The 11578-nt window shown below is 46.3% G+C and overlaps 1 protein-coding gene across 1 annotated transcript; it reads right to left on the minus strand.

Moving 5' to 3' along the window:
• Nucleotides 1-1293: 1293 nt before the first annotated feature.
• On the minus strand, nt 1294-11578 carry LOC141997645 (BPI fold-containing family B member 4-like). The gene is made up of 16 exons (XM_074970072.1): nt 11449-11578; nt 10297-10344; nt 10125-10218; nt 9282-9386; nt 8493-8636; nt 7751-7811; nt 6488-6548; nt 5663-5754; nt 4994-5188; nt 4644-4697; nt 3878-4048; nt 3563-3630; nt 3343-3385; nt 2370-2433; nt 1806-1882; nt 1294-1367 (listed from the first exon to the last, which is right to left on the minus strand). Exons 1-16 carry the CDS (start codon nt 11576-11578, stop codon nt 1344-1346), a joined length of 1431 nt encoding a protein of 476 aa, XP_074826173.1. The 3' UTR covers nt 1294-1343.

The raw sequence follows: 11578 nt of genomic DNA on the forward strand, positions 1-11578 counted from the left end.
GGCTCTCCCTGCTTTCTGCCCTCTTTTCTGCTCCTGGAACACAAAAACCACAACTTCCCAGAACCTCCTTCTTCACTATTAGTGCCAAATTAGTGATTTTAAAACATTAGGGGAATTAGCAAAAGATTAGTAGCTGGAATTAGGCAGCCTACCTGAAGGAAGATTAACTGCATAAATAAGTGAAGTAATGCATGCAGTAACAAGCATCAAATCACTGGCTTGGCAAGTCCTTCCAGAAACAAGTCAGCTGCAACCTTGCCTCTCTGTGGCAAGCACATGCCCGAAACCTGGCAGAACTTTGGGTACCTCACAAAGTTTTGAAGAGTGGATTTTACATTAAGTGAACAATAATGATTTTGGTGAGTTTCTGTCGTTCCGTGTGTGACTAGGAGGGGGCATTGGTCTTGTGTTCTCTCTTGTTCCAAAGTAAGTTACCAAACTAATGATAAAAAGAAAAGGAGGACTTGTGGCACCTTAGAGACTAACCAATTTATTTGAGCATGAGCTTTCGTGAGCTACAGCTCAGCTGTAGCTCACGAAAGCTCATGCTCAAATAAATTGGTTAGTCTCTAAGGTGCCACAAGTCCTCCTCTTCTTTTTGCGAATACAGACTAACACGGCTGTTACTCTGAAACCAAACTAATGATAACACTAATACAGGCCCTTTGCAGGGGTAATTCCTCCTGCTGTAGATTTTGGATCAATTAAAATGCCTTGGGGCCCAAAGCTTTGAACAAGGCTCTTGAAAAGGGCAGGTGCAATGAACCGCAGCACTCGGCAGATCATTCCACTGTTTTGCCTTGTTCCGGTTATTTGATAGACATGCCCAGTGTTTGGCGAAACACTGGAGTTCTCAGAACACATTCTAAAACGCTGTTATGTAGCATTTTGATCACTTTGCTAATTGCCCTCAGAGTATACGTAATCAAATCCTTCGTGGTACAGAGGTTATAAAAGAGAAGAATACTTTAGCAGCTCTAGAGACTCGAAAAGCACTGCTCTGCTTGCAGAGAAATCTGAATCTTTTATTAAAACAGTCACACAACAATTACAAAATATATAAGCATTTCCCAAACTCCCCTAAAACTATCAAACCACAGTAAAGAATATTCCACATGTTAATTATCTGAAGCGAACCAGGTACATGTTGATTCCACTAAGTCTAGGCTTTAATCAAAGTAGCAACTGGCGGTACTTGGTTTATGGAAAGGGCCAAGGTCTTGTTTCAATATTCCAGGTATGAAGAGAAACATTGTTCAGGCCTCTGCAGTCAAGCCAGAGCCAGTTTGTTTTTCAGGTGGGAGAGAGAAAACATAGGGGACTCTCAATCTGGCTTCACTGACTCATGCTGATAACACAAGAAGATCCTAACAAACAAATAATCAAAAGTGTTTAGCTCAATTCCTTACACAAACAAGTAAACAACATTTGTTGGTTTTTTTAATACCCGAGTCTATTCCTTTGCCTGATATTCCTGTCAGTGGAATCCACTGTAATGAACTTTCAGGGCGTTGCAGCAAGACTGACTGGGAAGACCTGACACCGTGGATCCCATTAAGGCCAGTTATGTGGGTCCCTGTAAGAACTCTGTGTCCTGCTCATGTTGAGCAGAGAATCCAGCCAGTTAAGAGAGATGTTACTTTTGAAAAATTGCATTGTCCCTGCTCCAAAGTTGGGCCATATTGAAACTTTTTCTTTTCAAATAACAAACACAGTCTTTCTTGTAGTGAACTATTCTGAGAATCTAGGGGAAAGCAGGACTAATGAGATGGGGCAGGAAAATACTGCCTTGTCAAAACACTTACTTCAATGACATCAATATCAGCATTACTAAAGTCGATGTTCATCAGTCTGGGGAGAGGAATGCCTCCTCCTAACACACCTGCAGAGAAGAACAGGAATCAGACTTAGCTTTCCAGGCTAACAGAAATTGGAGTCATTGTTTAATTTCCCTATCTGTTCTCAGCTCAGTCAGTTGCAATTACCCTTACTATGTTTTTTTTAATTAACTCTCCATTCATTCAGATCACTGCAAGCAGAGTTCTGTTGTGAGTCATGTCACCAAGACTTCATTGCTTTTGCAAAATATATTACACTCCTTTTTCTAGCACACTATGAGATAGCAGTCATCCAAATAGATGCACAAAGTCAATTCTGCAATGCAGTATGTCTGCTTTGTTTTATTATTGTGTTTATTCCTCCACTGACAAAATTCAATCATCTGCCATGCGTCTCACCATCTTTAGCACAAATTAGCTCCAGTAGGTTCTACTGTGTGCAGCTAACATAGATTGAAAATATAAAAACCATTATATTGTGTACAGTCTGGTGCAAATGAGCATCTGAATGAAAAATAAAGCCATCCTTACTGTTCACTGCTGGCAGGAAGGCAACGTCAAAAATCTTGCCAACGAACAACTCCCAAAGTGAGACCTGCATCAGGGACAGAAGTGATTTAACGGAGATGGTTAGTCATTAAACGATGGACCAGGATTCAGATTTCAGATACATGGCGTCAATGCGTCTCTTCTAGATTTAACTACAACAGAGTCTGGCCCAATGCCTACTCCGGAGTCAACGTCCTGTAGCTCAGTCCCTTATTTGTGCTGCAGATTCAGAATCAGAATGCTGCACCTTTCCATGGCTTCTGGAGCCATTGTTTAATCTGAAATTAATGCCATTCCTTAGATCAATTGGCAGGTAGCGCTAAGTGATTCTTTGCAATTAACCTTCTCCGGAAGCCAAACAAACTTTATCTTTAGTTAAGTTAAGAAATGAAAATCCTGTGATTGCGCCTGAATTTTCCTTCTGTCCTCTCCATTAGAGCGTGATGTGTCTCCCCCAGGGCTGGGGAAGCTAATGAGATGTTTTTAGCACAACTTATGGAGCTCAAATCACCCCTCTTCTCTAAAGAATGAAAGAGAGATGGAAAACGAGGTGAAGACCTTAAGCCTACAGAGCAAACACTGTGAATACAGAACACTTTTCATTGTGGAATTAATGTAAGCACTTTTAGTGACCAAAAGTCTTCAGAAATAGCAGTGAATGAATTAAATAAAGGTAATTACTGCCCCACTCACCACAGTCCCAATATATCCCAATGTTAATCACACATTTATCTTACCCACGTCTTACAAACGGTAATTTAAAGTATTTGCGTGAAGATTGCCCTTGGATCATCCCATGAAATAACTCCATCTCCAGAGGCAATAGAATATATGGTATAAAACTGACACAGATTTTACATTCTAATCAACCCTTGTATTGCCAGAGCCACTATTGGTTAGCACTTGGCTTCCTTCAGTGGATTGCACGCAGTGCTGAAGTAACCTATGCTCTTACATCAAATTTGCCAACGGAGGAGGAAGCCAAGGAGAGATGAGTCCTGCAGAGAAAGGAAAAGAGTCAAGTGAATTTAATTTTACCAGCAACTTCCAAACGTGCACAGCTCTAAGAAGGTGCTGTGTGAATTAACACACAGGATCCTCTTTCCTCTCCCTCCCACCCAGTGTCATTCCTGAACAATGAACTAAGGCTAAGACATGAGAAAAAGACTTCGTACTTGTCAAGACTGACATTGATCTTCAGTTTGTTGTTTTCAACAGAAAACTGGGCCAACAAAGCAGCATCCTGCAATTAGAAAACAAAAGCCAGTCAGTCTCAGAAGCTGGCTTTTTCCTGCCTTCACTCAGGGTGGTTGAAAGCAGCCACTCATCTCAAGTGTAGAGCAGAGATGTGCGTGCCCTCCATTTGTGCATCCCATTGCAGAGGAATGAGAGCAGCGGATTTGACCCTGAAGCAACAGTCCACTGACAGAACTCGTGTGACTGCAGAGGGAGTTTCAGTATTTGCACTGTGGCGAGTTTTCAATACGTACAATATTTAGAACACAGAGGGACTGTTGGGTACCATTGGGCTGGGAAACCAACACTTCCGTGGTAGCAGTGAGTTGTATCAAGCCTTGATTTTTTTTCAAGGTCACTCTGGGAGTTTCAGGGACTGTAACTTTCAGCACCAGAGGCTGTGGCTCGGGGAACTTCTGGTAAACCTGTGGAAATTCAAGAGCATAGGTGTGGAGTTACAGTGAGTAGGATTGTAACACGTAGGCCAGGCTGTATTATGAAATCAGAGTAAGCAGGAATTCCATGCAATGCAGCTAGATTAATTTCAATATATACAGTTAATTGTGAATAAGGTGGCCAGATTCGTTATTGCTTTACTCCAGGTGTAACTCCATTGATTTAAATGGATTCAACCCAGAGTAATGCTGAGATGAATCAGGCATAGTGAATGCATCAACCATTGAAGTCCGTGGCTGAACTTAGGGCATCATCTCCTGACCTGCGGATCAGGGCCTGTAACTGTCGTGTTAAGACAGACGGGGCAGCTCCATTGCACCACCAGAACAGTGCAAAGAGGCCATCTCATGAGTCCAGCTCTAGCCCACTGTGTTTAGACTTTAGAGTCTGATTTAAAGGCCACTGAAGTCAATGGGATTCCTGCCATTAACTCCAGTGGCCTTTGGATCAGGCCCTTAATAAGCCTGGAAAAGGAAGTGGATCCCTCTATCTCTTCCCCAAGTGCATTTATGGCCCCCATCACCGGAGTATTTGTTGTAAAATATAACAATAGAGCTCACTCACCGCGGGAACCAGGGCTCCAAGGGTCGATGTTGTTAGTGGAGGGAGCTCAGGAAACTGTGACAAATAAAAAAGAAATAATGCAGTGAACCGTATCCACCCCGTGACCAGTGTCTACCCCTTGCCTTGCTGCATTAACACCACATCTGGAGCATTAACCAGACTCCCTGCATTTTCCATGTCTCTGCCTGAGTAAGCAGCATTCCTGGCGATCAATAATTTGCTGCTAAAGGCTTACAATTTGGGTCTGATTTTATATACCCACTGTCCTCCCACATTAGGCTATCATCTCTTCTTAACTCAACAGCTAAAAAAGGTTAGTGTGCTCCCTACGCGGCTGGTTTGATACTCACCATTCCATCAGAGATGTCTATGTTCAGAGCCCCTTGCTTCTGCAGGAGAGATATTACAGAGCCAAGGAAGTTTACAGAGAGTCCAAGCTGGGAGGCGGCGGTGTCTGCCATCGGTGGCATTGGTGGCATGGGGACAGCTTCTGGTTTGCCCAGTGGGTAGTCAATGAGGCCTCCTGCTATCCGGCCAACTACAGTCTGAAAGCCCAGCAGAAAGAGTTACAAACTTTCAGAAATGTTGCACATGGTATTTTTGTTTGATGCTAACTTTAGGTTCATTTGGTTAGGAACTGACATGAAATAATTTCACATTTAACGAACTCTGGAGCAGAATATATTAGGCAGCTGTTCTGTCCTCTCTCCAGAATTTTATTAATTAAAAACAGGAGAGTGTTAACAGCTGGTGTGATATAGGGTCTGATCCTGAGCCATTAAAGTCAATGGGAATTTTCTCCAATGGCTTCAATAGGAAGAGGATCAGAGCACAGAGAGCACCACCTAAAACCGTTGTCAATGGGAGCCTTTCACACAGTGAACAGCTTCCAGTGAATTCACTGCTCAGGGGCCGGTGGGGTCCCCTAGGAAACGCCCCCCAAACTGCAGGAGGATCCGTCACTGCAACAACCTGAAACATCACAGCCCTCGGGTGCAAATGACAAGAACAGGACTTACATTTAAATCTACTTCCAGAAACTGGCCAGTTACTAGCGGAAGGCTTGATACAGTGTACTGGATGCTTCCCAGTACGCCCAGGGGAACCAGGGCTGCATTGAAATAGAAAGAAAGCAAGTGATCATAATTTGGGTTTGGATGCACCTCCTACCTCCTTGCACCACTATCTCCCACAAACATCCCTGAACTTCCAGGTGTTCTGAGCAGCCAACTCAAACACTGTGCTGAGAATCCCCGAATAGTTCTTGGTACCAGGCAGTACTGTGGATGGAGGCTGGGCTCCTGGCAACCAGTGTTTTCCATTGCTGGAAGTGGAGAAGGACTCCAGCCAGAACAGCCCTGAACACACACCCAGCACTGGAAGAGTCTGGAGCCAGACCCAGAGAAATCCACATCTCAAAAGTGAACAAAAACCGGGACCTTCTGGAAAGGGGACATCCAGATACAATTCCAGATATTATCTTAGGGTAAGTCGTGCCCCCACTTTGGTGAGTGCAGAGGTTCTCTGGCTAGTGGAGAAAGGCTAGGGAAAGGGAGGGATTTGTGGGGCAGAAAGGGGGTGTATGCAGGAGGCACTACGCCGTGTGAGGTGGCATTCAGCTATGGGCCTGCCCCCTATATATAGTGTGCAGGATCAGAGCAACGGAGGTCCTTGAAGGTCTCATGTCAAGGTGCAGAGCAGGGTATGGACTTAATGAGCACCTTTTGCCCTGAGGATTCATTTTCTCCTCGGGTCTGTGTATTGTCCGAATTGCCCCGAGGGAAACACGGGGAATGGACTCAGCGCTTGGGGAAAGAGAAGCAACGATACCACCAGAAACTTACAGTTCACAAGGCCCAGCTCATCATTGACGAGGCCGAGGACAACATCGACCACTGGGCACAGCTGTAAGAGTCAACACTTCGGTGAGGCGTTCCCAGGAGCCAGGCTCACGCTCAAAGTCAGACTGGCAAACGCAACTAACAGCATAGGAATGCGTCACGGACAAATCAAAACCCTTTAGTGCAGTGCCTGCGGCCAGACCCTTAGCTGGTGTAAATCTGCGTGAATGAGCTCGCCTGATTTGCATCAGCTGAGGATCTGGCCCCTAGAGCTTGCTACACTCCCTTCCCCGTACAAGGAAAGCCACCGTTCACGTTAATTACAGATGGGCCAAAGCTGGAACCTCGAATCCCAAGCCCTGGAGTTCTCTGAAGAAGGGGACAGGGATTCACACCCCCAGACATTAAACTAGCCAGGAAGATTATTAAGAGTTATGAACAGCTCGAGTAAAACTGACTCAGGTACTCTGGCCCAGAATTTCAAAGGGAGGCACAATTGATCCACCCGCTGGATGTGAGCGTGGCCCATCCTGCATCGCCAGACATCCCAAACCAGCACTGCAAGCGCAGACAGGCAGCTAGACATCCCCTTAACAGACTTCTGGGACTTTGTAGGCACCAGGCATGGTGGGCTTAATCCTGCTTCACTGAAGTCAGTGGAACAACTGTCACCGACTTGGGCTGCGGTGCGTGTTTTCCCAGGCTCACTCATTGCTTCCTCAGAAACTCTGCCCCTTTGTGTTTCAGGCTCACTCTAAGCTCAGAGTTTTCCAAAGAAGGGATGTTTTCAACAGACCTTGTAGATTCTCTGATACATCATTAGTGTAGAATTGGAGCTGGACCCAAACCAAAACTCTGGCCCCAAAGACCCTGAACTTTAAAGGAAGGGTGGGTTTTGAATATAAGCCTAGATCAGGATTGAAACTTTAGTAATGGCTTCTGCCTTTATAACGGGCTGAACCAAAACCCTGGATCTAACCTCTAGGGCATATGAAATCTGAATCTGGGTCTGGATCTGAACCCCTTTCTACTGGGGATTTAGTCTCTTCTCCCTTCCCTGTGAATATTAGGGAGTCAGAAGGAGAATCAAGGAGCAAATCGAGCTGTTTGGGAAAGGGATACTCTTTGCTTTTCTCACAGATTGTCTAACAGAGGATAATTTTTTGAGAAAGATTAAAATATGTGCTTGTTTAAAGCATTCAAAAGGCATTTTGGAGCATGGCTATAGTTACGTGAAGCACTCACATACTCTCTTTTTGGACTTACCAATTCGGGAAGCAGTCTGTTAAGGACCCGTGCCAATAAATTATCCACAACTGGGAGCAGGCTGAGAAAAATAAAACGATAGGATGAAAAATGTTGCTGAGGAATAAAAGTATCTTGTTGAACAACAGAACTATGGATTAATAGTACCCGCTGAGTACCAGTGTGGACCTCTGGAAGTAACAGCCCTGCCTATAAGACACCAGCATAAAGCAATTAAGTGCTTCGTGGAAGTTTTGATTTTGAATGCTGTGATGAACCAAATTCTCATCCCATGGAAGCGAATGAGAGGTTTGCCACTGAGCTGTATGGGCTATGGTTTAACCTTTTCAAAGTATTCACGTCTTTAAAAGAAATTACCTTGTCCCAGGAGGGGACTGTGCTGTGTATGTGAAATGTTGTGAATCTCAGAACACACACACTGGTAAAAGAATCCAAGAGCAGAACAGGACATATAGACGTATTTCCTTATGGAATAACTGGAGCATCTCACACACCACCCTCCGGTAACTCTGGTAAGTGCCGACTTTTCAGTAATGACCACTGTACTGTAAATGCATATTGAGTAACCCCCAAATTACCACAATGGCCACTATCACACATGCAAATTAGGCACAAAAATGTAAACACATTTTAATACATGCAGCTGCATTTGCAGTTCAGAAGATATGGCCCTGAAGGTCATCAGTGCATGTTCATAATAGCATCAGCACTATGGTCAGTTTAAAATCCCTTTCACACCTACCCTCTAAGGAGTCTGATTTTAATACCATTGAGAAGGGTGTCGCAGCTCTCAACCACCAGCTTGGGGTAGCCTGTGCCGTCCATGGTCAGTCTGGCTTTTGAGGTGATGTTCACTTCCACGGCAATGTCAAGCAAACCTAGGAGGCTGTACAGGGCGACGAGAGCAGTGTCAGGACAAAGGGTCTCCTCCAAGTGGAGACGGATGGACTCTCTCCCCAACCAGCGGCTGCCTCCTGAGACAGGGTTTGGTTGTGTCCAGCTGCACAGAAGCCTCCATCCTTTCACCCTCGCACAGGGACGGACGCAGTCCCAATGCAGAGCACAGACACTGAAACCTGTTAATGCTGGGTTACGATGGGAAAGACAGGGGCTCGCTAACTAAAATGGGGAGTGAGGGTAGCACCATGGGCCCACCTCCTCCCCAGGATAGCTGGCCAGGGTAGCGGGGAGTGCACCCCCACAGTCCTTAACATTGTGATGAAGTTGCCATGGCAGAGTATGCTGCTCCCATACTCTGAGGCCAAACTCTGGCTGAGTCTGAGGGTTCCTCCTGCCTGCTGCATCAACGCCCATCCCACGTCCCTCTGCTTCTACTTCACTTCACAGGAGTTAGAGTCTGCGCCCCTTGTGTCATTCAGTGACTTGTGTTTGACTGCCCTCAAAGCTGACGCTTCCATCAGGAATGATTCCCCCACCCCCGGGTCAGGGGCTAGAGAATGCCCAGCGTGGGTGATGATTTTACCAGCTGTCCAGAGTGAATGAGACACTTCCAAAAGAGTATCCTACTCACCTCTTACCATTGATTGCTACTCTAGTATATAAGTCCAGGCGGACTCCAATCCCTGGTAGGAGCCTCACAGATACTTTGGGGAGTGTTAGTTCCACAATTCTCAACCTGCGGGATGCAAAGAGTGATCGTGAGCAAGTGAACTGACTGGGGGGGGCTGAGTCTCAAGAAACTACTTAGAAATGTAGCATACAAATGGTGTCTTCTGACATCCTTTAAAGATCATTTGATCTAAGGCATAACTGTTTCCAAAATGTTTAAAGATACATTGCTCTAGGTTACGTTAGCACTTTCTCTAAAACAAGGACCTCAAGAGGTTAAACAAGGTTTTAAATGATGCCCTCGGTGCATTGCAAAATCATGTAATCAGAATAATTTTAAAATGCCTCCACTGAAGGAATGTAAGTGACAATGGAGACAGAGCCTTAAGGAACCAAATTCTCTCAAAAACTGGCTCCCAATGTACACGTCTCTCAAATGACCATGGAAACCTTGCAGATCAGGTGATAACTGGAGAGAAAAATTATACCCAGTAGTTCAATGTAGCTCTTGCATTTGTGCATGCCTATTTGCTTCCTGCCTTCGGCTGGTAGGGGTCACAGAAGTACTGAGATGCTCTTCAATATACAATATTGGACATGTGATGTTACTGCTGTATTTTTGACCCTTCCAGAAGCAGTGGAAATCTTTTGGGATTTTCAGCCCAATTTCTAAGCCAGAGAGGTTTCAACTCTGAACCTCCGAGAGTTTACCTACTGCTCCTGAGCCGTATTACGTGACTGCCCGTGACAGTGCAGCGGGCTCATTGCCATGTCTGTGCAGAGATCTTTGCAGTGCGTTCCTTACCCTGTGAGCCCCTGGACGGTGCTGAGCAAACCTCCTTCCCCGAGGATACCAAGTAGACCTCCATCACCCAGCAGACCTCCTTTTCCTAGCAATCCTCCAGCAGCACCATCGGGGAGACTCCCTCCAGGAACGTAACCGCCAGCCACAGGTAGGCCTCCGCCATAAGCGTTGCCACCACCGCCAAGGAGACCTCCACCACCACCTCCGCCAAGCAAGCCACCTGTAATCCCGCCAAGCAGCCCACCACCACCACCCCCTCCACCAAGCAAACCACCAGTAACCCCGCTAAGTAGCCCCCCTCCACCGCCACCTCCACCAAGTAAGCCCCCAAGTGGGCCACCACCGCCACCGCCACCAAGGAGACCTCCTAGCAGGCCTCCACCTGCTTCTGGACCTCCACTGCCAAGTGGCACGTCTCTGACTGCGCCTTGGAGGGCATTGCCTTGTATCAGCGAGCCTGTGACAGCTGGAAACATTGCACAAGGTAAGTATTCGACAAATGGGAATCTGGCTTCTTTTGTACCCTCTGGCTGCTTTATTTTAACAAGGGAGATGTCAGGCCACCTATATCCCCCTGAGCTCAAACCCTGGATGAAGCCAACTAATGAATTTTAGTTCTGACTTCTGAATATTCTCCGTAAGCATGATTATAACCATTGCTTTGACAACACATTAGAATTCCTCATTGCTGTCATCATCATGTCAGCAAAGGGAAGTCTGGACCATGTCGACACTACGGGGATGGGCAGCAGCAGAAAGACCTCTCTGAGAAAGGCAGAGAAGGTGAATTGGCCTACGGCCTGGATAAGCAGAACATAATTTCTTGCACAGTAACAATAATCATGCACCTGGCACGCGTCCCAACTGCGTGGCCTCACTGTGTGCATCCCCGTGGCCTGCACCTGGTAGGGGCCAGCCTCAAAGCAGGTACAGGAAAAGGCTTAGCAGGTAGCTATTGCTGCCACTGGATAACTCTTGGGGAGCGGCGAGTGGCTGAGGCAGCCGGGTCTCGCATGGGCAGCCCTTGACTGCGCATTGCTCTCCATGGCTGGGGTGGGTCAGCTGGGTACTATCCTCCCCATAGGAGCACGTGAGCCAGGATACATGTAACCAGGCTTTTGGACATATCTGCCTACTTCACTCATGTCTAATTTTCGTACATATTGGCTGCCAAACAAGCCTGGTGGTTTTTCCCTTGCCAGACATTTTCCTGCTCTAACAGGCCTTACTGCTTTTTGTGTGCACAATAGCTTCAGCACCTCCGACGACTGCTATTTATTCCTATTTCCATCTGTACCCCAAAGGCGACGTTCCATTGACTTACCATCACCTATCACGCCGTTACCAACCCTGAGGACAGCGTCTGACGCAGGCTGGCTGAGAGCTGGTGTAGGCTGGTTTAAAGCAGGTGTCAGCAGACCACAGAAGATGGCAATGCTCCAGCCCTTTAGCAT

This window comes from Natator depressus, chromosome 13, assembly GCF_965152275.1.
Source record: "Natator depressus isolate rNatDep1 chromosome 13, rNatDep2.hap1, whole genome shotgun sequence".
Taxonomy (NCBI): Eukaryota; Metazoa; Chordata; order Testudines; family Cheloniidae; genus Natator; species Natator depressus.